The following is a 27,130-nucleotide window of genomic DNA, read 5'->3' as shown; positions in this document are numbered from 1 at the left end:
AAAGTCCAACAGGTTTATTTGACAGCAAAAACCACTAGCTTTCGAAGTGCTGCTCCTTCATCTTGTGAGTGGGATTTCAGTTCACAAACAGACCATATAAAGACACAAACTCAATCTACAAAATAATGAGACAGGACACAGTAAGAAGTCTCACAACAGGGCAGGAAGCAGTGAGCATGGATCTGTTAATCAGCTTGAATCAGTGCCTACAGGCGAATGAATATTAGATACAACAGTGAGAATGGAGGGAGTGTTGGGTAAAGGGCAGCACATCGGAAAGCACTGCTGCCTCACAGCGCCAGGGACCAGGGTTCAATTCCCAACTTGGATCACTAAGTGTGCGGACTCTGCATGTTTTCCCTATGCCTGTGTGGCTTTCCTCCGGTTACTCCAGTTTCCTCTCACAATCCAAAAGACATGTTGGCTAGGCATATTGGCCACGCCAAATTCTCCTCAGTGTAACCAGACAGGTGCCGGAGTGTGACAACTTGGGGATTTTCACAGTAAACTTCATTGCAATGTAAGCCAACTTCTGCCACTAATAAATAAAACAGATTCAGATTTACACCTTTTGGAGAATAAGAGAGGAAATAATGTCCCATCAAAACTAGAACTCCTGTTTTGAATTTCTACCTGTAGTGACTGTGATGTCTGTTGTAAACACCTTTTACAGGGTATTAGAAGGTGAGGATTTACAGACAGAAATCTGCAACTTCACATACAATCTGCCAGAGTCATTTGATTCCTTGCGACCAGAATATCATTGGCTTTGAATCTAGAAGGAGAAATGTTTCTCTGTTCTGTTGGTTTAGACCATAAGACATAGGAGCAGAATTAGGCCACTCGGCCCATTGCGTCTGTCTGCCATTCAATCATGGCTGATATTTTTCTTATCCCCATTCTGCTGCCTTTTTCCCATAACTCCAGATCCCCTTATTAATCAAGAACCTATGTCTGTCTGAAAGACACTGGCCTGGTTTCCACAGCCTTCTACAGCAAAGAGTTCCACAGATTCACCACTCTCTGGCTGATGAAATTCCTTCTCATCTATTTTAAAGAATCGTCCCTTTAGTCTGAGGTTGTGCCCTCTAATTCTAGTTTTTCCTACTGGTGGAAACATCCTCTCCATGTTCACTCTATCCAGGCCTCGCAATATCCTGTAAGTTTCAATAAGATCCCCCCCCCCATCCTTCTAAGCTCCATGCAGAGTCCTCAACCGACAAGCTCTTCATTCCAGGGATCATTCCTGTGAACCTCCTCTGGACCCTTTCCAAGGCCAGCATATTGTTCCTTAGACATGGGGCCCAAACCTGCTCACAATATTCCAAATGGGGTTTCAAATGATTTTAAACATTAGTGTGACAGGAACAACACCAAACACACACACACACAAACACACCTGAGTGAGAATGTTCCAGTGCACTGACTATGGAAAGAGCTTTAACTGATTACCCATCCTGAAAAAAACATTGTACCATTCACAGCAGGGAGAGACCATATACATGTGTATGAACCAGGCTTCAGCTGATTGCCTTGTCTGGAGATATAGGGAGGGCTGTCCTTTATTCAGCTATTAAACTTACTGTGGACCAATGCTTTATTTATTTACGACAACTAATACCTCTCCCTTTGCCTTTTGTTCCAAGATATTTTTTTCCACAGATGCTGCCAGATGAGCTGCATTTTTTCAGTTCTTCCTGCATTTATTTTAAGATTGCGTGCAGTGAGGGGGAAACACATTATTTACAACCAGGTAACATAAATGTCTTTCATTGGCTTATGTAGATCATTTTCACGGGAATGTGCTCCGGCCAGAGCGAGAAGCCGCTCGGTGATCTCCCCCTCCCCCCCGGCCCGGGACAGTGATTGTCCTAGGGAGAGGGAAACTGCGCATGCGCAATGCTGCCTGCCCTCCCCGACTTGCTTGCTGAGGTCCTGACCAATGGGAAAGGCTGGAAGACCGGAAAAACACTGCCCCCTCCAGCCAATCAGAGCTCTCCCATTGTCTGAATGCGGAAGTTGGACAATGAGCTTGTTTATTCCTGCCCAGCAAAGCTGCTGCTGCTGCTCTCTCTGAATGAAGATTGAGCTTCAGACAGACTCAAACTTCCTCCCGTCTGCAACATCTGTGAGTAAAACACTTTCTTTTCTCCACCTTTCCATTCCTTTTCTCATTCTGGGGGAAACTGGGGACTTGCAGCAACTGAAGGGAAAAGAAGTGAATTCAGGGAGGCTGCAGACTCTGGAAAGATTGGCCAAGGTCTCTCTCTCTTTTAACGACATTGTTATGGAAACATAGAAGATAGGAGCAGGAGGAGGCCATTTAGTCCTTCGAGCCTGCTCCGCCGTTCATTACAATCATGGTTGATCATCTAACTCAATAGCCTAACCGTGCTTTTCCCCCAAAACCTTTGATCCCATTCGCCCCCAAGTGCCATATCCAGCTGTCTCTTGAATACAGTCAATATTTTGGCATCAACTACTTCTTGTGGTAATAAATTCTTCAGGGTCATTACTCTTTGGGTGAAGAAATGTCTCCTCGCTTCTGTCCTAAATAGTCTACCCTGAATCCTCAGACGGTGACCCCCGGTTCTGGACTCCACCAAGAACATCCTCCCTGCATCTATCCTGTCTCGACCTCTTAGAATTTTGTAAGTCTCTATGAGATCCCCCCTCATTCATCTGAACTCCAATGAAAACAAACCTAACCTCAGTCTCTCCTCATACACCAATGCTGCGATTCCCTGAATTAGCCCAGAAAACATCCTTTGCTCCCTCAGCTTGACACACTTATTTGTCTGTCTAAAAGGATGGTCTTTTTCCTAATGTTCATAATTAAAGGGCTGGTTTCCCCAGGAGATGGCTGACATTTAAGGGTATAGTACATTAACATAGGACAGAGATATGGCTAGTGTTATTATATGGTACCCAGATTAGATATATTATTTATGTTTATGTAATAAAATACATTTATTATTTCTTGCATTGTAATATAATGCTGTAGCGATGCTATACGTTTCCAGTCATTAAGTCATTACAGCACAGAAGGAATCCATTCGGTAACTCAAGTCCACGCTAACTCTCTGTATAACATTCCAGTACCATTCCCACTCGATATCCCCCTTCTTCTGAAAGTTTATTTCCTTCAAGTGCCCATCCACTTTCATTTTCAAATAAAATCCATAGATATAGATGGAGATTTACAACTTTTTGGGAATGAAATAGGAAAGAATGTTCCATAGAAACTAGAATTGTCTGTTCTGGATTTCTGTCCTATTCTGACTGTCATGATTTTTGCAAACTTATTTCACAGGATATTGAACAAGGGATCACAGGTGAAAATGTCAACCCATCACATCTAGACAGTCATATTCTTTAGGATCTGAATATCATGTAATATGGAACTGTAGCTACGTTATATATTTCCAGACATCTCTACCCTCAGAGGGTTGTTGGTATTTTGGATTTCTGTTCCATGGGGACCAGTGGAGGCTGAAGATCATTGAATATATTCCAGTTAGACAGACTTTTAACTGACAGTGTTGTCAAGGATTAGGGGGAACAGACAAGAAGATGGAGCAAAAGCTAAGATGTGGGGGATTTCTTCACTCAAGGATTTGGGAAAGCTTTGGAATTCTCAACTCCTGAGGACAGTGAAGCCCCAGTCATCAACTATGTTCAAGAGAGAGATTGTTGGTTTCTAGATATTGAAGATATCAAGAGATATGTGTTTAGTGTAGAGAGAATGATGCTGAGGTAGATGAATAAATTATCTCATTTAATAGTTTAAAAGATTCAATGGCCAAATGGTCGACTGCAGCGCCTATTTGTAATGGTCTCTGTGTCCAGGACAGGAAGCAGTGAGCATGGATCTGTCAATCAGCCTGAATCACACCTTCAGGAGAGTTGGGAGGGTGAATATTAGATACAGCAGAGTGAGAATGGAGGGAGAGTGTGTGCGAAGGAGATTTACAGCTTTTTGGGACTAAAATAGGAAAGAATGTTCCATAGAAACTAGAACTGTTTGATCTAAGTTTCTGTCCTGTACTGACACTGATAACTTTTGTAAACTCATTTTACAGGATATTGAAAGAGGAATCACAGGCTGAAATCTCAAACATCACATCTAGATCTGACATAGTCATATTCCTTGGGAGCTGAATATCATTGGACTTTGAATCTAGAAAGAGAAATGATTGTCCGATCTGTTGATTTGAAAAGATTTCAAATGTCAATGTGATTGGAAAGCACCAACACACTGCCACACTCGAGCGAGAGTGTTCCAGTGCACTGACTGAAGAGCTTTAACCAGTTACACAGCCTGAATAACTATCACACCATTCACAGCGGGGAGAGACTTTACTCATGTTGTGTGTGAGAACAAGACTTCAACTGATTGTCCAAACAAGACAGCGGCAAGGACACCTGCACCATGGAGAAACCATGGAAATGTGGGGACTGTGGGAAGAGATACAGAGCCCCATCAGAGCTGGAAGCTCATCAGCGCAGCCACACTGGGGAGAGACCATTCATCTGCTGTCAATGTGGGGAGGGATTCACTCGGTTATCCCACCTGAAGACACACCAGCGAGTTCACACTGGGGAAAGACCATTCAGCTGCTCTCAGTGTGAGATGGAATTCAGTCGGTTATCCAATCTGCAGGCACATGAGCGAGTTCACACTGGGGACAGACCATTCACCTGCTCTCAGTGTAGGGAGGGATTCACTCGAATATCCAATCTGCGGAGACACCAACGAGTTCACACTGGGGAGAAACCATTCACCTGCTCTCACTGTGGAAAACCATTCACTCAGTTACGCAGCCTGCAGAGACACCAGCAAGCTCATGCTGGGGAGAGGCCATTCTCCTGCTCTGAGTGTGGGAAGGGATTCACTGACTTATGCAGCCTGCGGAGACACCAGCAAATTCACACTGGGGAGAAACTGTTTACCTGCTCTGAGTGTGGGAAGGGATTCAGAGTTTCATCCAAGCTGCTGAGACACCAACAGATTCACAAGTGATTTCAGGGATTGGATTGTGTTGTTATTGTTTCTGCTCTCAATTACTTCCACAACTGCATTTGTTAAAGTTTATCTATAGGGGGAATTAACCTTCTCTCGCATCTTCAATCAAAGGTATTTCTGAGAGTTTAAAAAGAGAACTACAAGAATGCTTAAGGAACTTATTTCAGTTATTGTCGTTGTAAAACACATGCTAAGTACCTTTGCTGGTGTATGGATGATATTTTTGGATCGAATACTTTGATTTCTATTTGTGATTTAAATCAAACAGATTTTAAAAAGGGAAGTGTAATTAATAAAGCTTTTTTTTCAAAATTTATGAACCTGGAATCGTATTTATTGGCCAGAGACATGATTCCAGGATAATTTATGAAACATGCGGGAATTTTAATCTGGATACAATTCACCCATGTGAGAATGAGAGTTTTAATTTGTCATGGTTATTTAAAATTTGGGAGATGTGAAATGATTCTGACCGATCCTGTGTTGGATTGATCTTGGGTTCAACTTCCTTTCAGGTCCAAAGATTTATTCCTGATGCAATTAACACAATGAAAAGGATAATTCTGGAATTGGATACTGAAGGAAAAAGTTTAAAATGTGAGATTATTAAATAGAAATGATTCCCAGACTCTGTGGTCGTTAGACTAAAACAAAGGAAGGGTGCTGACATCCATTTGCGAACTTTTAGTCCACCCCTTTTCAAACTAAGGGAGTCTGTGTACAAAGAAAGCCCAAGGATGGTAGATAAGGGGGTCTGGAAAACACCATGATGGGGGCACCTATCTGTGAGATGATCACAAAGCCCCATAATGCCCAGATACTAATTTCATTGGATCGATATATAATTAATGTAATTTATAACCATTCTGAATGAATTCTGTCCAGCTGGGATGGGCTGAGTAACTGTATAAAAATTGATGTTTTTCTTTGTTGGGTGGAGTTGCACATGGTCAGTCCCTGTAGCTTCTCCCCGCTGGCGTAACTCAATAAACTGTTTATCGATTGAATCAGGCTTGAGCGTTGAATGATTCTCCTGAGTTCATTCCCTTCAGCACACTGGGTACATTACCACTTCATCCTTGGGAGTGGCCTGATAGGCCATGGTCCAGACTACAGGTGGACTTTGGGGGACCTTTCACGAATCATGTGTTTGGTTGTTGTAGATGTGCATTTGAAATGGTTGGAAGTACAGATCATGAGTAATATTCCAGCTCCTGTGACAATAGAGAAGCTGTCAGATTTTCACAAGCCCTGGGTTACTAGTTTTGCTTGTTTCAGTTAACGATACTGTTTATAACTGTTTATAATGTAAAGGAATGGTATACGCCATGTGCATACTGCGCTGTTTCATCTGGCTACAAATGGTCTAGCAGAAAGAGCTGTTCAAACTCTGAAGGGATTGAAGAGAACGGCAGGGGATACTTTAAAAACAAAGCTCTCAAGACTTTTGTTTCAGTTTCGTATCACACTCTCCTGTGGAATCCTTAGGTACAAGGCTGAAGTCTCATCTGGATCTGCTTCATCCAGATTTCAGAACAGAAGTGAGCAGGAGACAAGAGAAGCAGAAGGAGGGACATGACTACCATGCCAAAGAAAAGCAGTTCAAACCGGGTGATCAGGTTTACATCAGAAACTTTGGGTGTAACCAAAGATGGTTACTGGGAATAATTTTAAACCAAAGTGGTCCAGTATCTTTGGTCGTGGGACTGTAAAATGGAAGGGTTGTTCGCAGACACCAAGACCATATTCGCTTGGGGTGTGACCCCGAGTCAGGAACAGTTTCAGAGTCAATAACCATTACTGAGAACGTGGCAGAGGGTCATGCTGCTGTGGATGTTCACCAGGAAGTGATTCCTGTGTTTCCAGCTTTGCCAGTTGACTCTGCTGTGGGAGTGGAAGAGGAACATTCGTGTACAGATTCTCAAACTACCTCTTCACCTCCCATTCCAGAAACACCATTACAAGATTTACCAGTGGTATTGTACAGGTCGTAATGCAACTGCAAAGCTCCTGACAGGGCTCCATATCGTTAAAGACATCATTTTTGTTGTATTTCTGTCCGGATGGGGGAATTGAAATTTAAGGGGAGGAGAGGTGTTACAGAGTGTTCTTCCCAACCTTTCTCCCTTCTGAGCATGTGTGGGCTTTGGGCAGGCTGGTCCCAGTGTTCCTGTTTTCTTTTATTTGCCGCTGTTTTATTAAACTTTGTTCTTTATTTATATAGAGAACACGGTTACTCAGCTATTAATCTAAACACATTCCAAGCATTACAGTTCAATGAGGCAAACAAGAACAGGAGTCACTCTTAATTAATCCAACAATTTTGCTCTTTATTTAACACTTCAGGTACCAACTTAAACTTAAGCAGTTGCAATTCGTTAATTATTTTACTGAACTAGAGCTTCTTCCCTGTTGCCATCAGATTTTTGAATGGACCCACCTTCTATTAAGTCGATCTTTCTCTACACCCTAGCTGTGACTACAACATTATATTCTGCACCCTCTCCTCTCCTTCTCTATGAATGGTATGCTCTGACTGTATAGCGTGCAAGAAACAATACCTTTCACTGTATGCTAATAAATGTGACAATAATAAATCAAATCAAATACTATAGCTCTTAACTAAACATCAACTTTACTGAACGTTAATTCTTAACTGAACATTAACTTTAATTATTTAAATGATATGACTGGATTTAGGGAAAACTTTGACTAAGAATATCCCCGATGCAGAATCTATCTTCTCTCTGAAGATTCCTTCAGGGAATGCCTCTTACAATCTTATTCTCTATTGTTACTGACAAACAAATGCTTCACTTGGTTTTTGAAGATTCTCTGTCATCCAACTGTGTGATCAGAAACCGATCACACGGTTTGAATAGCCAATGAAATTACTTATGAACAATACCATTATGCTGTGTCCTCAGCCCCCGACTATGCTCCTTGTACGCCTATGACTGTGTGGCCAAATTCCCCTCCAATTCCATTTTCAAGTTTGCTGACAACACACTGTAGTGGATTGGACCTCAAACAATGATGAGACAGAGTACAGGAATGAGAGAGAGAATCTGGTGAACTGGTGTGGCAACAATAATTTCTCCCTCAAAGTCAACAAAATGAAGAAGATTGTCATCGACTTCAGGAAGCGTAAAGGAGAACATACCCCTATCTACACTGACGGGGACAAAGTAGAAACGGTCAAGAGCTTCAAGTTTTTAGGTGTCCAGATCACCAACAACTTGTCCTGATCCCCTCATGCTGACACTATATTTAAGAAAGCCCACCAATGCCTCTACTTTCTCAGAAGACTGAGGAAATTTGGCACATCAGCTACGACTCTCACCAACTTTTACAGATGCACCATAGAAAGCATTCTTTCTGGTTGTATCACAGCTTGGTATGGGCTCCTGCTCTGCCCAAAACTGCAAGGAACTACAAAATGTTGCAAATATAGCCTAATCCATCACGCAAACCAGTCTCCCCATCCATTGACTCTGCCTACACTTCCCGCTGCCTCAGCAAAGCAGCCAGCATAATTAAGAACCCCACACACCCCGGACATTCTCCCAGCTTCTTCCATTGGGAAGAAGTTACAAAAGTGTGAGGTCGCATACCAATCGTTTCCCTGCTGCTGTCAGACCTTTAAATGGACTTACTTTGCATTAAGTTGATCTTTCTCTACACTCTAGCTATGACTATAACACTACATTCTGCACTCTCTTGTTTCCTTCTCTATAAATGCTACTTTTTGTCTGTATAGCATGCAAAAAACAATACTTTTCATTGTACGTTAATACATGTGACAATAATAAATTAAAATCAGATGACATGTCTCTTACATAAAGACAATAAAATTCAATGCCACCCATACTTCTCAAAAGTAAACAAATTCCCTCATTTGGTCAACACAGGCTTCAGGCCATTGTTCCCAGACCAGAATTCTAACAGAGTTACTGTACGGCTTGCATTTAGTTTTAAGAACATAAGAAATAGGAGCAGGAGTAGGCCATCTAACCCTTCGAGCCTGCCCAGCCATTCAATAAGATCATGGCTGATCTGTCGTGGCTCAGTTCCACATTCCCGCCCTCTCCCCATAACCCTTAATCCCCTCTCTTATCAAAAACCCATCAACCCGCGTCTTAAAAATATTTAGCGAGGCAGCCTCCACCACTTCAACGGGCAGAGAATTCCAGAGATTCACCACCCTTTGAGTGAAGAAGTTCCTCCTCAACTCCGTTCTAAACCGCCCCCCCTTTATCTTGAGGCTGTGCCCCCTAGTCCTACTGTCCTTTCTGAGCGGGAAGAGTCTCTCCACCTCTATCCTATCCATCCCATTCATCATCTTATACGTCTCAATGAGATCTCCCCTCATTCTTCTAAACTCTAACAAGTACAAGCCTAATTTATTCAGCCTCTCCTCATAGCTCAACCCCCTCAACTCCGGCATCAGCCTAGTAAACCTCCTCTGCACTCCCTCCAAGGCCAAAATATCCTTGCGTAAGTACGGTGCCCAAAACTGCACACAGTACTCCAGCTGCGGCCTCACCAGTGCCCTATACAGCCGCAGCAAGACCTCCCTACTTTTATATTCAATTCCCCTCGCTATGAAGGCCAGCATCCCATTCGCCTTCCTGACCACCTGCTGCACCTGCAGGCTGGGTTTTTGCGACTCATGCACAAGGAAACTAGAAGTTGACCAAAAATCCCAGCATGTTTACCTCTCAGCCAGAGAAGCCACTTGGAAGCCACTGTTGTCATTCTTATTGTTGAATCATTGTTGAAGTCATTCTTTCTCCATCTACACTGGGAAAATTATCAGTTTGCTAATCCCAGCTGCAAACACAGGACACATCTGCTATCTTTGTTTCTCTTATCTGTCCTTGCTGAGCAATCTTCACAGCTGCAGCAATTTCACACCGAGTACATCTTACCACACACTGCTCACTCAACAGCTGCTTCAGCAACTACAGCTGTTTTCACAGCCCCCGTGCTTGTGTAAGATTGGCTACTTTTCCCATCATGCCTTGTGGATGTTCAGCAGTTAGCCAGCAGGCTGCAGTTTGCATTTATTTTAGATTCAGCTGTATTGGTAGGAAAAGCACGATTTAATATCCAGGAAAAGATAAATGTCCTTCATCGGCTTTTGTGGATCATTTCAGTGAAATGTGCTGTCCCAGGCTCAAAGAGCATTAGCCCACTGGAAGCAAAGTTGTGAGACCAGCGGAAAGAAACCCTCTGACCCTCCGACTTCACTAACTATCAGAATGAACATGGTTCAGTCCAGGATGTGGTTAACAGCAGCAATAAAGCAGAATCCAACCCCTCTCATCACTTGTGAACTCACTGGTGTGTCTGAAGATTGATTAACTGAGTGAATACCTTCCCACATACACAGCAAGTGAATGGCCTCTCCCCAATGTGAACTCACTTGGTGTCTCCACAGGCTGGATGAAGAATTAAACCTCTTCACACATTAACAGCAGCTGAACGGTCTCCCCTCTGTGTGAATGAGCTGGTGGACCATCAGTAGCTGAAAGGATTTGAATCCGCTCCCACAGTCAGAGCATTTAAAGGGTCTCTCATTGTTGTGAGCGACGTTGTGTTTCAAGAGGTGAAATAACAGAGCAAATCCCTTCGCACACACAGAGCAGGTGAAGGACCTTTCCCCAGTGTGAACTTGCTGGTGTGTCGTCAGTTGGGAGACAGTACTGAACTCCTTCACACATTCAGTGCAGGTAAAGTGTCTCTCTCCATTGTGAAGTCTCTGGAACATAAGCATGTTGGATGATTGAGTGAATCCCTTCCCACACACAGAGCAGGTGAATGGCCTCTCCCCGGTATGAACCTGCTGGTGTACCTGAAGGCTGGATGACCTTCTAAACCTCTTTGTGCAGGGAGAGCAGCTGAATGGTTTCTCCTCAGTGTGAGTGCGCTGGTGGAAAATCCGTTCTTGAGAGCTTTTGAAGCTGCTCCCGCAGTCAGAGCATTTAAAGGGTCTCTCATTGATGTGGGTGATGTTGTCCCTGAGCAGGCTGGATAATTGAGCAAATCCCTTCCCACAAACCATGCAGGTGAATGGCTTTTCCCTGGTGTGAACTCGCTGGTGTGTCTTCGGGCTGGATGACTCAGTGAATTCCTTCTCTCACACAGAGCAGCTGAATGGCCTTTTCCCAGTCTGACTTCATTGTTGAGTTTTCAGCACAGATGGGGATATGAATCCCTTCCCACAGGTACCACATATCCACGAGTTCTCCATGGTGTTGCTGCCTTGCGACACTCCAGGATTCCTGTCAGTTAAAACTTCATCCACGCACAGTCACTCCCCGCTGTGAATGCTGTGAATGCTGTGATTTTTTTCAGGCTGAGTAAATGGTTAAAACTCCTTCCACAGTCAGGGCACTGGAACACTCTCACTCGAGTGTGCGTGTTTGTCGGTGCTTTTAAACTCACGCTGAGTTTAAAGTCTTCTGAAGCAAATAAAGAGAAAAATGTTTCACCAATGTTTCAAGGCCAATGATATTCAGGTCCCAAGGAATGGTCCCAGATCCAGAAGTGATTTTGAGATATCTGCCTCTGATTCCTCCCCTTCTGATATCCTATAAACAATTTTAAAAAGTCATTCTCAGTACAAGATAGAAATCCAGAACAGACAATTCTAGTTTCTATGGAACATTCTTTCCTCCCTCCTTCCCCTAAAGCTGTGAATCTCCATCCCACACACTCTCCCTCCATTCTCACTCTGCTGTATCTAATATCCATCCTCCCAGTTCTTCTGAAGATACTGATTGACAGATTCATGCTCACTGCTTCCTGTCCTGGACACAGAGCTGAAAATCTCCATGCAGGCTGGCAGACAGATATCTGTCTATAGACTGGAATGAAAATGTGTGGAATATACAGACTGGATTCACTTCCCTTCTCTTCAGTTGCTGCAAGTCCCCAGTTTCCCCCAGAATGAGAAAAGAAATAGAAAGGGAGAGAAAAGAAAGTGTTTTATTCACAGATATTGGAGACAGGACGAAGTTTGAGTCTGTCTGAAGCTCAATCGTCATTCACACAAAGTCCACGCTCTGATTGCCTGGAAGACCTGAGTCCTTCCGGTCCTCCGACTCTTCCCATTGGTCAACACCTCAGCATGGGGTTCAGAGGGGTGGGATCTCTCCCGCACATGCGCAGCTTCCCATCTCCCTTGGACATGTGCAGTCCCGGTCCTCCAGCCCGTGCGGCGGATAGAGCGGTTTCCCTAGCGCCGGGGATTGTGGGAGTCGCAGCTGCCATTACTCATCCGGAGCCCAGTCTCCAAACCCCTGAGACTGGGATAGAAAATGGGGGCGGAGGTGCAGTAACCCCAGTCTGACACAAAGTACATGTTTCAGGAAGACGATGTAGGTATCGTAGACCATCAAGGACAATAGCTGAGCGATTTCCGTTGCCTCAGACAGTGCTTACAGCAGAAAACCAATGCTTTAAATTTTAAACATTAACATTCAATCACACCGCATTTACTTATCACATAAGACAGGTGGAGGCGTGGGGGGGGCGGAAGTTGGGGTGGGGGTGGGGGGTTTCTATTGGTCCTGGTTTTGGAGACAACAACTACATCTGCTGCTGTGGTGGCACATTGGTTAGCACGGCCACCTTAAATGGCAGGGGCCGGGTTACAATTCTGGCCTTGGGTGACTGTCTGCCTGGAGTTCACATGTTCTCTCTGTGTCTACCTATGTGTTCTCCGAGCGCTTGGGTTTCCGCCCACTCCCAAATACGTGCAGATTAGGGTTATTGGCCATGCTAAATTGCCCCTTCCTTTCCCAAGATGTGAAATTTACGGAGATTAATGGGGAAAATAAGTGGGTTTGAGAGACTAGGATCTGGGTGGGATGCTCTGACATGAGTTGGTGCATACCTGATGGGCAGAATCACCTCCCTCTGTACTGTACGGGTCTTATGATCACATGCTGAATAACTTGTGCTTCAGATTATTTGATTTTTGCTGAATACGGGGTGTGCTGTGCTTCAGAAGAGGTGTCACTTTGTGATTGAATTAACTTCCTCAAAGTCCCTATGTACTAACAGTTTACTAGCTCTTCAATCGGTCTGCTGTTTTCTGATAGCAAATCAAAATATCTTGTTCCAGATTCTGGTCTAACAGCGGTAGTTTTCCTCAGCACAATACATCCTACCATTTGTTCCCCTATTCCCAATGTAAAGCAGTGGTACAGTGGTCAGCGTTGATGCCTTACAGTGCGAGGGACCCGGGTTCAATTCCAGCCTTGGGTGATTGTTTATGTGGAGTTTGCATGTCCTCCCCGTATCTATGTGGTTTTCCTTCAGGTGCCCCAGTTTCCTTCCACTATCCAAAGATCTGCTGGTTAAGAAGATAGGTGATGTTAAATTGTCCCTTAGTGTCCCAAGATGTGTGGGTTTGGGGAATTAGCTGCGGTAGTGGTGTGGGATTATGGGGAGAGAGAATAAGAAACTCTACCAGAGAGATGGTGCAGACTTGATGGCCTGAATGGACTCCTGCTGCACTGCAGGGATTCACAAAAGCTGATGAAGGAGGTTTATTTTATCTTCATAGTAAATAGTGTTTTCCCCCATTACAGGTAGATCTAAAATAAATACAGAAAGTACTGGAAACATTCATCTGGGCTGTCAGCATCTGTAGAGAGAGAATCAGAGTTAAACTTTAACCATGGGACATAAGGAGTAGGAACAGGAGGAGGCCATTCGGCCCTCCGAGCCTGCTCTGAGATCATGACTGATCTAACACTCACTAAGTCCACTTTCCTGCCTTATCTCTGTTATCATTAATTTCCCTGCTAATTAAAAACTTACGAACCACTCGCTGTGTGTAAATTTTTTACTTGCATCGCTTGTGCTTCTTGTGGAAATTATTTTAAATCTGTTTCCCTCTCGTTCTTGATCCTTTTACAAGGGGAAACAGTTTAGCCCCATCCACTCTGTCCAGCCCCCTCATGATTTTGACCATCTCCATCAAATCTCCTCGTAACTTCTTTTCCCCAAGGGGAACATAACCGGTCTGTAACAATATTTTAAAAAATGTAAGAGCAGATTGAGATTTTTCTGGCCCTTTACCTGGTCAGTAGTGTGAGGAGTCAGCTTTAGAGATGAGGGAGCAGTGAATCAGATGGACAGTCTCGTATTGCAGGCAGCATTGCGGGAGGGCAGTTCATTCACTTTCAGAAAACACAGAAAATAGGATCAGGAGGAGGCCATTCGTGGCCCTTCCGCCCTGCTGGATTATTGTGTCCTTTTGTGGGTAATAAGCAAATAAGCACAGCGGTCTCTATATCAATGCAGTCTTTCCTCAAGTGACACAGTCCAACATGTCACTGCCATTATTGGGAAGAATTGAGCTGTTCCAGTGACAACAAATCTGAACAGGTTGAGATTATGAGTGAAAGTTGTGTCTGTGTGACCATGAGAGGTACTGCTTGATGTGGGGTGATAATATGTGAGGGTAACTGAACATACTTACCTGGCAGGGGAGAGTCAATGATCAGACAGGTTGATCTCCTAGGATGAGGCTATCCCATTGCACTCTGGGTGTGCTGAAGCCTGAAATGTCCCCAAATGTGGGATACTTGACTGCAGAATTTGTGGTAGTGGGGGACAGTGTTTGCGCTCTCCCCTGATTTCTAAATCAGAATCAGAGCTTGCAACTTAGAATACTTACTGGGTAGAGGCTGTTTTTCTGTCAGCTAACTTTGCTCCCAGAGCCAGTTGTTGACTGATTATTATGCAAGGATTAATTAATACCCCACCCACTAGCTTGTTCAATCTTCACGCATGCTCCATTGCAACTACAATATTATCAAGCCAGCCTCACAACTCTCCGTCCACTTTGCAAAGTGTAGATACACAAGCTCAGCCACACACTGGAGCCCCCAAACTCTGAAGGTTCACTCTGTCTCTATCTGACACTTCCACAGACTCATATCTTTTTTCTCTCACGTTTACACACTCTCTTCCCTCCTCCTCACTTTCTCTCTTGGGTATACACCCAGACACAGAATCTCTCTCCATCTCTCACACTTGCCTATCCAGACAAAATCACTCTCCTCTCTCACTCACGGCTCCTTTTCTCTGTCTCACACACACATACATTCCCCACCCCCCGCCATCTTACACACACACACACACACACACCATAACTTCTTTCTCTCATACACACGCACACTGACTCCACTCTGTCTCAACCACACACAACCAATCGTGGGCTCTTCATTCTATCTCACAGACATACACACCATAGCTCTAGTTCCTTCTTGCACACACAATATTGACTCCACTCTCCTCTCACAAACACATAAATAAACACTGGGGTCAATTCACCCTCACCCTCACACACACACACACAAACAACGCACACACAAATGATCACACACACAAACATAGCTCCCTTCCCCATGTTTGACTCGCAACACGGACATCCCTTGACCCGGCTCACAGCTGGACACCTAAGTCCCAACTCATTGCACAGAAAGCCAAAGACCCAGGGCTGGCGTGAGTTTGTGTCAGGGTGGAGGTCACTGCGCATTCCCCACCTCTCTTTCTATTTCAGGCCCGTGAAGTTGGAATCTAAATCTTTCCACCTGAAATGAACAAACTGTTTTGCTAAGGGGACGTCCCAATCCAATCCAGTGACTCAAAGAACAATACAGCACGAGAACAGGCCCTTTGGCCCTCCAAGTCTGCACCAATCAACTGTTCCTAACGAGACCATTCGTTTATATCCCTCCATTCCTACTTTGTGTCAGGTGAGGTCACTGCGCCCTCCACCCCCGCTTTCCATCCCAGTCGAGGAGTTTGAAGAGTGGGCTCCGAGTGAATAATGGCCGCCACAGATCCCACAATCCCCCGCGCTACCGAAATCGCTCTATCCACCGCGTGGGCGGCTGGCCTGGTACTGCGCATGTCAAAGAGAGACAAGACGCTGCGCATGTGCAGAAGAGATTCCACCCCTTGACCTTCGTGCTGAGGTGTTGACCAATGAGAACAGTTGGAGGACCGGAAGAACTCTTGTTCTCTAGCCAATCAGAGTGCAGGCTTTGTATGAATGAAGATTGATTTTCAGACAAATTTCCTCCTCTCTTCAACATCTGTGAGTAAAACACTTTCTCCCCCTTTCCATTTCTTTTCTCATTCTGTGGGAAATTGGGGACTTGCAGCAACTGAAGGGAAAGGAAGTGAATCCAGGGAGGCTGCAGACTCTGGAAAGATTGGCCCAGGTCCTGAGAACCTGCTCTGCCATTTATTATCCTCTACTTCAGGAGACATTAAATATCAGTGTGACTTTGTCAAGGTTTCCCATATTACATTGACTGGTGCCATGGCATCTTGGGCAGAGCAGGGAGCATTTCTGTGGAGATGCTGCTTCTACCCAGAGTGTAACGGTAATGCTGTTGCACTTTGATACTATTGCTCAGACATTAGACTGTGTCAGCTCTTATTGATACTGAATAAAATCTAACCACTGTCACCAATAAGGCTTATCAATGGGAATCATGTCAGAGATTGGGAAAAGGGGAGAAAGGGTTAATTGATTCCCTGAGCCCCATTTTCTAACATCATTGTGTCAAAAATAAAATCTTATCTCCCCCTCTGGCTCCTTTGCCAATTACCTTAGAGAGACTCACTTTCTGTTAAAGAGCCTGCCAATCCCTCTCACCCACTTTCCCTAAAGCCCATCAATCTCATCAGGAAAAGTCCAAGAAAATCAAATATTTTTACTGATTAAAGTTTATTAATGAAACAGAACATTCTTAAAATAAACAGGAAATGACTTGAGGATGAAAAACAACCAGAGTAAAAGGATGTTCACAATGTTCTGGACACAAATGGTTTCTCTTCAGCTCCTCTGTACCCTGTTCCCATGACTCCCCGCTTTGGACACAGGGACACTGAACCCCGGGGGTCATGTCACCATCAGACCCAGTCACCTCTGCCCGAGCACCGATTGGTTGGAGGCCCATTTCCCAGTCAGTCCTCCAGCACCTTCTTGTCTCTCTATTAGTGCGATGTCCATGGCAGTTTCCCAACTGGGGCACAGGCCCCATTATTTGGAGCTAAATTCAGCCCTCAGCTCCCTCGCTTGACTGTAACTGACATGAGGAATAGAGAGACAGAAAGGTGCCCCAGGCTCAAATGGAAAGTCGAAACTGTTGCTCTGTGATGTAGTGAGCGTTTATCCGGTCAACTGATGTTTCTGATGTCAGTCAGAATGTCCATCATTATTTTTCACCTGTTGCTTACTCTGTGTTTTATAAAAATAAAGTTTTTAAACTTTTACAGTATGGCCAGCTTTAAGGTTTCTGTAGTTCGTGATGAGGTCATCCAAAGGTCAAAGCTCTTTCTTTTATCCTTCCTGTTTAACTAAGGGTTGTGTGGAATATTCCATTCAGTGGGAGGTGGTGGGAATGTCGCTGGCTGAGTAATACAGAAACCCAACAAAGGATCTGGGGACAGGCAGCTGGTGGGATTTGAATTCAGTGAATCAATCTGGAATTATATAACGTTAATCTCAGAAACGGTGACCATGAAACTGTCATCACTTGTTGTAAAAACCCATCTGGCTCACCCTATTAATGCTCCCTATTAGGGAAGAAATCTGACATCCTCACCCGATCTGGCCTACAAGTGAATCCAGACCCACACAGCGATGTGGGTGACTCTTAACTGCCCGTCTGAAATGGCTGAGTAAGTCACTCTGTTCAGGGGCAATTAGGAGATGAGCAACGTGTGCTGGGGCTTTGCCAGCAGTATCCACATCCCAGGAAAGAATAAAGAATATTCCACGGAAAGTGATGGATGATTTGAAATGAATTGAAAGCAGGTCAGTCATTTAGAATTGTGAAATAGACAGAAATTAAATGTTCCGTTTTTTTCTGGGATCCTCCTGTGCCTGGCACTGGTGTCCTGAACAAGGTTATTAACATTCTCTGTGTCAAAGGTTCCTCCTGGTTCTCACTCTCTGTTATGTCCTTTGTCACATTCTGTACCAGGACATTTTTATTGAAAGGTTGTTAAGAAATTCCAGCCCCTTGTGTAACGTTCCATTTGGTGTAGGTCAGATTCAGAGATATCCACGTGTGTGAAAAGGGTTCTGGGTAAGGGTTTTAACCCTTCTTTACCCGTTAGTAACAATGAACCCTTTATTCAATTCTAAAGTATAAAGTCCTCACTAGATATCAATTCTACCTGGTATCTACATTTCACGAACCAGTCTATATTTTCATCACAGGACTACACTGGGAGCACTGTCAATATCTTACTAACTTGATTGATTTTATCGAGCATGTGATGAAGGTGATCGATGAAGGTAGAGCAGTGGATGTTGTGAAGATGGATTTTAGTAAGGCTTTCGACAAGGTCCCTCATGGTCGGCTCATTCAGAAGATTAAGATGCATGGGATTCACAGTGACTTGGCCACCTGGATTCAGAATTGACTTGCCCAAAGAAGTTAGAGAATAGTGGTGGAGGGTGTTTTTCTGCTTGGAGGTCTATGATTAGTGGTGTTCTGCAAAGATCCATACTGGGACTTGCGCTATTTGTGATATATATAAATGACTTGGATGAAAACGTGGATGGATGAGTTTGTAAGCTTGCAGACGACACAGAACTAGATGGAGTTGTAGATAATGTAGAAGGTTGTTAAAAGATACAATGCGATGTAGATCAGCTGCAGATATGAACGGAGAAATGGCAGATGGATTTTAATTTGGGCAAGTGTGAGGTGCTGCACTTTGGGAGATCAAATATTAAGGATAAGTATGCAGTTAACGTACAGAGGGATCTTGGGGTTCAAGTCCATAGCTTCCTGAAATTAGTCACACAAATATTTAGTTGGTAAAGAAGGCATATGGTATGCTTGCCTTTATTGAGTACAAGAGTCAGCATGTCATGTTACAGATTTATAAAACTTTGTTTGGGCTGCATTTAGAATATTGCATTCAATTCTGGTCGCCAAATTACAGAAAAAATGCAGGGGCTTTGATGAGGGTACAGAAGAGGTTTCCCAGGATGCTGCCTGGGTTGGAGGGTGGGAGCGACTGACAAACAAGGGTTGTTTTCTCGATAGCGGTGCAGGGTGAGGGGAGACCTGATAGCAGACTACAAAATGAGAGACATAGAATCTTTTCCCCAGAGTTGATATGTCTAATACTAGGGAGCATGGACTTAAGGTGAGACGGGGAAAGTTCAAAAGGAGATGTGAGGGGTAAGTTTTTTTTACACAGAGAATGGAAGGTATCGGGAATGCAATGCTCAGAGTGATGGTGAAGGCAGATACAATAGGAGCATTTAAGGGGGTTTGAAATAAGCACGTGAATATGTGAGGAATAGAGGAATATGGACCAAGGGCAGGCAGAAAACAATAGTTTAATTCGGCATCATGTTCAACACAACATCATGGGCTAAAGGGTTTGTTCCTGTGCTGTACTGTTCTATGTTCTATTTGTGATCTCCAACGAGAAAAAGGAAATAGAGGCACTTGTGAACTCACTGGTGTTTCAGCAGTGTTGATGATATTCTAAACCTCCTTGAACAGTGAGAGCAGGTGAATGGCCTCTCCCCGCTGTGAATGTGCTAGGGGATCATCAGCTCCTCAGAGCTTCTGAAGCTGGCCTCTCGGGCAGAGCATTTAAAGGGGCTCTCCTTGGAGTGAGTGGCTTTGTGTCTCAGCAGGCTGGATGAGTGAGTGAATCCTTTCCCACACACAGAGCAGGTGAATGGTCTCTCCTCAGTGTGAGTGCGCTGGTGTATCTGCAGGCTGGATGACGTTTTAAACCTCTTTGTGCAGTGAGAGCAGCTGAACGGTCTCTCCTTAGTGTGAGTGCGCTGGTGGTATTCCAGTTCCCGAGAGCTTTTGAATCTGCTCCCACAGTCAGAGCATTTAAATGGTCTCTCATTGGTGTGAGTGAGATTGTGTGTGCGCAGGTTCGATGAATGAGTGAATCCCTTCCCACACACAAAGCAGGTGAATGGCTTTTCCCCGGTGTGAACTCGCTGGTGTATCTGCAGGTTGTATGATGTTCTAAACCTCTTTGAGCAGTGAGAGCAGCTGAACGGTCTCTCCTCAGTGTGAATGCGCTGGTGGGACACCAGATCTCCAGAGCTTTTGAAGGCATTCCCACAGTCAGAACATTTAAAGGGTCTCTCACTGGTGTGAGTGACTTGGTGTGTCTTCAGAGTGGATGACTGATTGAATCCCTTCCCACACAAAGTGCAGATGTATGGTCTCTCCCCAGTGTGAACTCGCTGGTGTATCCGCAGGTTGGATGATGTTCTAAATCTCTTTGTGCAGTGAGTACAGCTGAACGGCCTCTCCCCAGTGTGAACTCGTTGGTGTCTCTGCAGATTAGATAGGTCAGTGAATCCCTTCCCACACACAGAGCAGGTGAATGGCCTCTCCCCAGTGTGACTGCGCTGATGAATTTCCAGCTGAGATGGGAAATTGAATCCCTTCCCACAGTCCCCACATTTGCATGGTTTCTCCATGGTGCAGGTGTCCTTGTGACCCTCCAGGTTAAACAATCAGTTAAATCTCACACAGAACACGGGTACAGTCTCTCCCCGCTGTGAACGCTGCCATGTATTTTCAGGCGGTGTAACTGGTTAAAGCTCTTTCCACACTCAGTGCACTGGAACACTCTCACTCGGGTGTGTGTATCTCAGTGCATTTCTAGTCACAGCGATACTTACACACTTTTGAAGCCAAGAGGCCAAACAAACATTTCTCATGCAAGGTTCAAAGGCCGATGATATTCAGGTCCCATGAAATCGAGTCACTCTGTCAGATTTAGATGTGATGTTGGAGAGTTCTGTCTGATTTCGCCTTGTCTAATATCCTGTAAGTCAATTTAGAAAAAACATCAGAATATGATCGCAATTCAAATCTACATTTCTAGTTTTATGGAACATTCATTAAAGACACAGTCATGGAGCATGAAACTTGCCTCGCAGAACCTCCCATATCAGCACACAGGCAGCTGCTTTGTGAGACTGCTAGCAGTATGGACAAGTGAGAGATAAGAGTGTCCTCAGAAGTGGGATTCAGTGTGAAAGCTCAGGGACGGTTGATAAGATGTAGGAATTCTCTGATTCTAATCTACATTTTTTCCTCTCCCATTCTGCAAAAGCTGTGAATCTCCATCCCACACACACTCCCTCCATTCTCACTCTGCTGTATCTAATATTCACCCTCCCAGTTCTCCTGAAGGTGCTGATTGAGGCTGATTGACAGATCCATGCTCACTGCTTCCTGTTCAGCACACAGAAATCATAACAAACAGGAGCTGCAGTCAGCATTCGGCCCATCGAGTCTGCTCAACCATTCATTGAGATTATTGGTTGATCTACCTCAGCATTATTTTCCTCACACTGTCCCCCATATCCATGGATATCTTCAATATCTAGAAACCTATTAATACCTCGCCTGAAAATTCTTGATGACTGAGGTTCCACATTCCTCTGGGGTAGAGAATCCAAAACTTCACCACATCCTTGAGTGAAATAATTCATCCTCATCTGAGCTCTCTCTCTATTTTCCATCTGTTCCCAATAATTCTTGGCTCCCTTTTCATTTAAAAACTGTCTAACTCACCCTTGAATATATTCAATCCCGCCACTGGTCCCCATGGAAAAGAAATCTAGATACTAACAATTCTCTGAGGGAAGAGATTGTTGGAAATATATACTATAGCTGCAGTCCAAAATTACACAGCCAGATATAATAAGTGTATTTTATTTCAAAGCTGTAAATAATATATCTAATCTGTTTCATATAACAACAGGGGAGCTGATGGCCTCGTGGTATTATCGATAGACTATTAATCCAGAAACTCAGCTAATGTTCTGGGGGACCTGGGTTCGAATCCTGCCACGGCACATGTTGGAATTTGAATTTGAAAATAAAATCTAGAATTAAGAATCTACTGATGACCATGAAACCATTGTTGATTGGCCAGAAAAACCCATTTGCTTCATTAATGTCCTTTAGGGAATGAAATCTGCCATCCTTATCCAATCTGGGCTTCATGTGAATCCAAAGCCACAATAATGTGGTTGACTCTCAACCATCCTCTGAAATAGCCTCGCAAGCCATTCGGTTCAAGGGCAATTAGGGATGGGTGAGAAATACTGGCCCAGCCTGCAACGCCCATATACCAAGGATGAATAAAAAAAAACAGACACATCTCTGTCCAATATTAGTTTACTGTCCCCTTTAATATATTTCAGAAATTAGATGGGCACATGAAGGAAATTATCTTGCAGGGGAAAGGGAACATAGAAGGGGAATGGGGCTGACTAGATTGTTGTACAGAGAGTCGGCATGGATTCGAGTTACTGAATGGACTCCTTCTTTGCTGTAATGACTCAGTGAGTGAAAATATATAACATAGCTTGTGCTACATTATAAAATGAGAAATAATAATAAATGTACTTTGTTACAGAACCATAAATAATATAGCAAATCTACAATATAACAACACTAGGCATATCCCTGGACTATATTAATTTATTGTTCTTTTAAATGTCAGCCATCTCCTGGGGAAAACCAGCCCTTTAATTGTGAACATTAGAAAAGGGACCTTTTAGCCAGACGAATCAATGTGTCAAGCTGAGGGAGCAAAGGATGTCAATGTCTTTAAGAGAAAGAGAGACCTGGGCCAACCTTTCCAGAGTCTGCACCCTCCCTGGATTCACTTCTTTTCCCTTCAGTTGCTGCAAGTCCCCAGTTTCCCCCAGAATGAGAGAAGAAATGGAAAGGGGGAGAAAAGGAAGTGTTTTACTCACAGATGTTGGAGATGAAAGGAAGTCTGAGTCTGTCTGAAGCTCAATCTTCATTCAGAGAGAGAGCAGCAGCAGCAGCAGCTTTGCTGGGCAGGAATGAGCAGCTGAACAAACTCATTGTCCAACTTCCGCATTCAGACAATGGGGAAGCTCTGATTGGCTGGAGGACCAGAGAACTTCCGATCCTCCAACTTCCCATTGGTCAACACCTCAGCATGAAGGTCAAAAGGTTGGCTCTCACGCACATGCGCAGCTTACCCTCTCCCTTGGACATGCGCAGTCCCGGCCCGGGGATAGCGGGGAGACCACCGAGCGGCTTCCCTCTCTGGCCGGAGCCGCCAGCCGCTTGTCTGGAAACCTTGGCTCGAGGAGGGGGAGGGGAACAATGGGTGGGGGCGGGGCTCCCGGGTCCACGTGGCCGGCCTGCGCACTGTAACCCGGGGACGTCACGGCCGAGTAGTGCGATCCCTATTGGCTGATTCAGGCAGCGCTCTGTTATGACGTCACAAGGCGGAAGGGGACCACTGAGCTTCAGAGTGAAACTTCCTCCTCTGGGCAACATCTGGGAGGAAATCAATGTCTCCCCCTTTCCATTTCTTTTCTCATTCTGGGGGAAATTGGGGACTTGCAGCAACTGAAGGGTAAGGAAGTGAATCCAGTCTGTATATTCCAGTCCTACAAACATATATCTGTCTGGCAGTCTGCATGGAGACTTGCAGCTCTCTGTGTCTAAGACAGGAAGCAGTGAGCATGGATCTGTCAATCAGCCTCAATCAGCACCTTCAGGAGAATTGGGAGGGTGAATATTAGATACAACAGAGTGAGAATGGAGGGAGTGTGTGTGGGATGGAGATTTCCAGCTTCTGGGGAATAAAAGACAAAGAATGTTCCATAGAAACTGGAATTGTCTGTTTTGAATTTCGATCCTGTGCTGACACTGATGACTTGTGTCAACTTGTTTTACAGGATATTGAAAGAGGAATCAGAGGCTGAAATCTCAAACGTCAAGTCTAGATCTGGCAGAGTCATATTCCTTGGAACCTGAATATCATCGACCATTGAATCTGGAAGGAGATTTGAAAAGATTTCAAACATCAGTGCGTGCGGAAAAACTCCAACACACTTCCATATTCAAGTGAGAGTGTTCCAGTGCACTGACTGAAGAGTTTTAACCAGTTACACAGCCTGAATAAATATCACACCATTCACAGCGGGGAGAGACTGTACACGTGTTGTGTGTGTGGACAAGGCTTCAACTGATTGTCCACCCAAGACAGAGGCAAGGACACCTGCACCATGGAGAAACCATGGAAATGTGCAGACTGTGGAAAGAGATACAGAGCCCCATCTCTTCTGGAAGCTCATCGGCGCATCCACACTGGGGAGAGGCCGTTCATCTGCTCTCAGTGTGGGGAGGGATTCATTCGGTTCCCCCACCTGCAGTCACACAAGCGAGTTCACACTGGGGAGAGGCCGTTCATCTGCTCTCAGTGTGGAAAAGGATTCACTGTGTTATCCACTTTGCAGAGACACCACCGAATTCACACTGGGGAGAGGCCATTCACCTGCTCTCAGTGTGGAAAAGGATTCACTGTGTTATCCACTTTGCAGAGACACCGTCGAATTCACACTGGGGAGAGGCCATTCACCTGCTGAGTGTGGGAAGGGATTCAACCAGTTATCCAACCTGCGGACACACCAGCGAGTTCATACTGGGGAGAGGCCATTCACCTGCTCTCAGTGTGGGAAGGGATTCACTCGGTTATCTGACCTGCAGGCACATCAGCGCGTTCACACTGGGGAGAGGCCATTCACCTGCTCTCAGTGTGGGAAGGGATTCACTGTGTCATCTGCCTTGCAGAGACACAAACAAATTCACAATGGGGAGAGGCCATTCACCTGCTCTCAGTGTGGGAAGGGATTCACTCAATTGTCCAGCCTGCGGACACACCAGCATATTCATACTGGGGAGAGACCATTCACCTGCTCTCAGTGTGGGAAGGGATTCATTCAGTCGTCCAGACTGCAGACACACCAGCGTGTTCATACTGGGGAGAGACCATTCACCTGCTGTCAGTGTGGGAAGGGATTCACTCAACTCTCCAGCCTGCGGACACACCAACGTGTTCATACTGGGGAGAGACCGTTCACCTGCTCTCAGTGTGGGAAGGGATTCACACGACAATCCCACCTGCAGACACACCAGCGAGTTCACACTGGGGAGAGGCCGTTTACCTGCTCTCACTGTGGGAAGGGTTTCAGTCAGTTATCCAACCTGCAGAGACACCAGCGAGTTCACATGGGGAGAGGCCATTCACCTGCTCTCAGTGTGGGAAGGGATTCACTCAGTTATCCCACCTGCTGAGACATCAGTGAGGTTACACTGGGGAGAAATCTGCTCAGTGTGTAGAAAGGGTTCAGAATTTCATCACAGTTGCTGAGGCAACAAGTTCACAGGGATTGGATTCTGCTGTTATTGTTTTTGCTCTCAAGTACATTCAGTACTGCATTTTGTTCATTCTCACAGTTAGTCAATGGCGGGAGAGTGTCAGAGGGTTTCTTTCTGCTGGACCGGCTGGTCTCATGACTTTGCCTCCAGTCGGCGGATGCTCTTTAAGTCTTGTTGCAAATCCTGGTTTCAAATTTCACAAGGATCACAGAGTTACTGGTGTTAGGAAGTTCAGAGATATTTAGCATTTCAGATTGAACCACCCCATCCCCACACCACACACACACACAATGCCCATCCAATTTCCTTTGTAATTGTTTATTGTCTCCATTTCCTCCACCCTTGAAGGCAGTGCGTTCCAGGTCATTACTATTTGCTGCATCAAAATATTCTTCCTCACATTCCTCCCCCCGCATCTCTGACCCAAAACTTTAAATCTGTGTCCCCCTCGTCCTTGTCCCATCAGCTTTTTTTGTCCACCTTATCTAAATCTGTCAGAATCTTGTCCACCTCTATCAAATCTCCCCTCAACCTCCTTTGCTCCAAGAGGAACAGCCCCAGTCTGACATTGACAATAAAGAACAAACTAACATGTTAATACCTGAAATCAAATGGGAATGTTGAATTTCTGTTGTAAAGATATTGTGAATATATTGTCCTGGACGTTACAGGAATTGGAAAAACTCACCCTGGGAGTGGGTGAATGGAATATATCAATCTGGTATCCACCTACAGTCTCGTGAAAGTCTGGAATGTGTGGCTGGAAATCTCTTCCTAATAGCACTGTGGATGTATTTACACTGTGGGTGTACTTGCACCTCAGGCATTGTAGCAGTTCAAGAAGGCGGTGTTGGGTTTGACCATGGCCGAGGCAGCTACATACAGCCACGTATTCTGTTATAATTGGAGGACTGCAGATTGAATGTGAAGCATTATGGGACTGGGCAATCTTGACCACATTCCTGTGACTGCTCAGTTTCTGCAATTGCAGACCATTAAAGCTGCTAAGCAGAGCCCCGACAGAGAACAAAGAACAAAAACAGCCCGGGAAACAGGCCCTTCGGCCCAACGAGCCTGCGCCATCATCTCAACACCACCAGTCCCCCTCTCCACCCATGACCCTTGTCTAATGTTTTATGACCATCCACATTGAGGGAAACTAATTTAGGGACAATTTATTACTGCCAATCAGCCTAACAGCACATCTTTGGGGTGTGGGAGGAAACCGGAGCACCCGGAGAGGACCTGGTGAGAATATTTACTCGGAATGAGTTGGAATTAAACTTATCCCAGGACTGGCTGGTGTATTGTTGTGTGCCAATTTTTTTTTCTGTTCACTCCCCATCCCTTTAGGTTCTGTACAAAAATTAACCCTTTCAGCAGACAGTTCATTTCTTTTCAAATCATCTGAAAACTCATGTTTATTTTAGTTTATAATTGAAGATTTATGGGAATTGGCTAAAATGGGCTTTCAACATTTCAAAGTATAAAAAAGTGGTCTTGAGAAGGCAATTTGGTAGAGAGAGGGAGAGGGAGCGATGTTTACAGGGAGGTGTGGAGAGCTGTTGGTTTTACAAGTTATCCACGTTTCGGAGCCATCACTTCATGTCCTGGTTTGAGATGGATGAAGAGAAGTCCGTTCAATTGTTCTAGTTAAGCTTTCTCTATTAATTGTTAATCGATACTTTGTCATTTATCGTTTGGACTTGTTACATTTTTAATGGTTAATTAACTTTCTGAATTCACCATTTAAATTGTTCTGTCTGGCCATATGGTTATGTCACTGGAACGTGGTGTGATTTACAATTGGGGAGATGATTGTAAACAAGAGAACCCCCAT

At 44.6% G+C, this 27,130-nt stretch overlaps 1 protein-coding gene and 1 non-coding gene across 2 annotated transcripts in view; both read left to right on the top strand.

Annotated features, from left to right (window-relative positions):
* LOC145363599 (uncharacterized) overlaps window positions 1-27,130 on the top strand; it is a 55,826-nt gene that overhangs the window by 19,029 nt on the left and 9,667 nt on the right. Inside the window, 5 exon segments of the mRNA XM_080218783.1 lie at window positions 4,442-4,992; window positions 19,427-19,442; window positions 24,294-24,493; window positions 24,495-25,138; window positions 25,141-25,181. Coding sequence (XP_080074909.1) covers window positions 4,442-4,992; window positions 19,427-19,442; window positions 24,294-24,493; window positions 24,495-25,138; window positions 25,141-25,181 — 1,452 coding nt within the window.
* LOC145335657 (U1 spliceosomal RNA) lies at window positions 14,518-14,681 on the top strand. Its single transcript, XR_013885290.1, has one exon. It is a non-coding gene; the product is annotated as a U1 spliceosomal RNA (small nuclear RNA).

This window comes from Carcharhinus amblyrhynchos, unplaced genomic scaffold, assembly GCF_965287045.1.
Source record: "Carcharhinus amblyrhynchos unplaced genomic scaffold, sCarAmb.v2.hapA scaffold_39, whole genome shotgun sequence".
NCBI classification, from domain to species: domain Eukaryota; kingdom Metazoa; phylum Chordata; class Chondrichthyes; order Carcharhiniformes; family Carcharhinidae; genus Carcharhinus; species Carcharhinus amblyrhynchos.
Note: the sequence above shows the minus strand (reverse complement) of the source record. Positions and strands in the feature narration are given on the sequence as shown.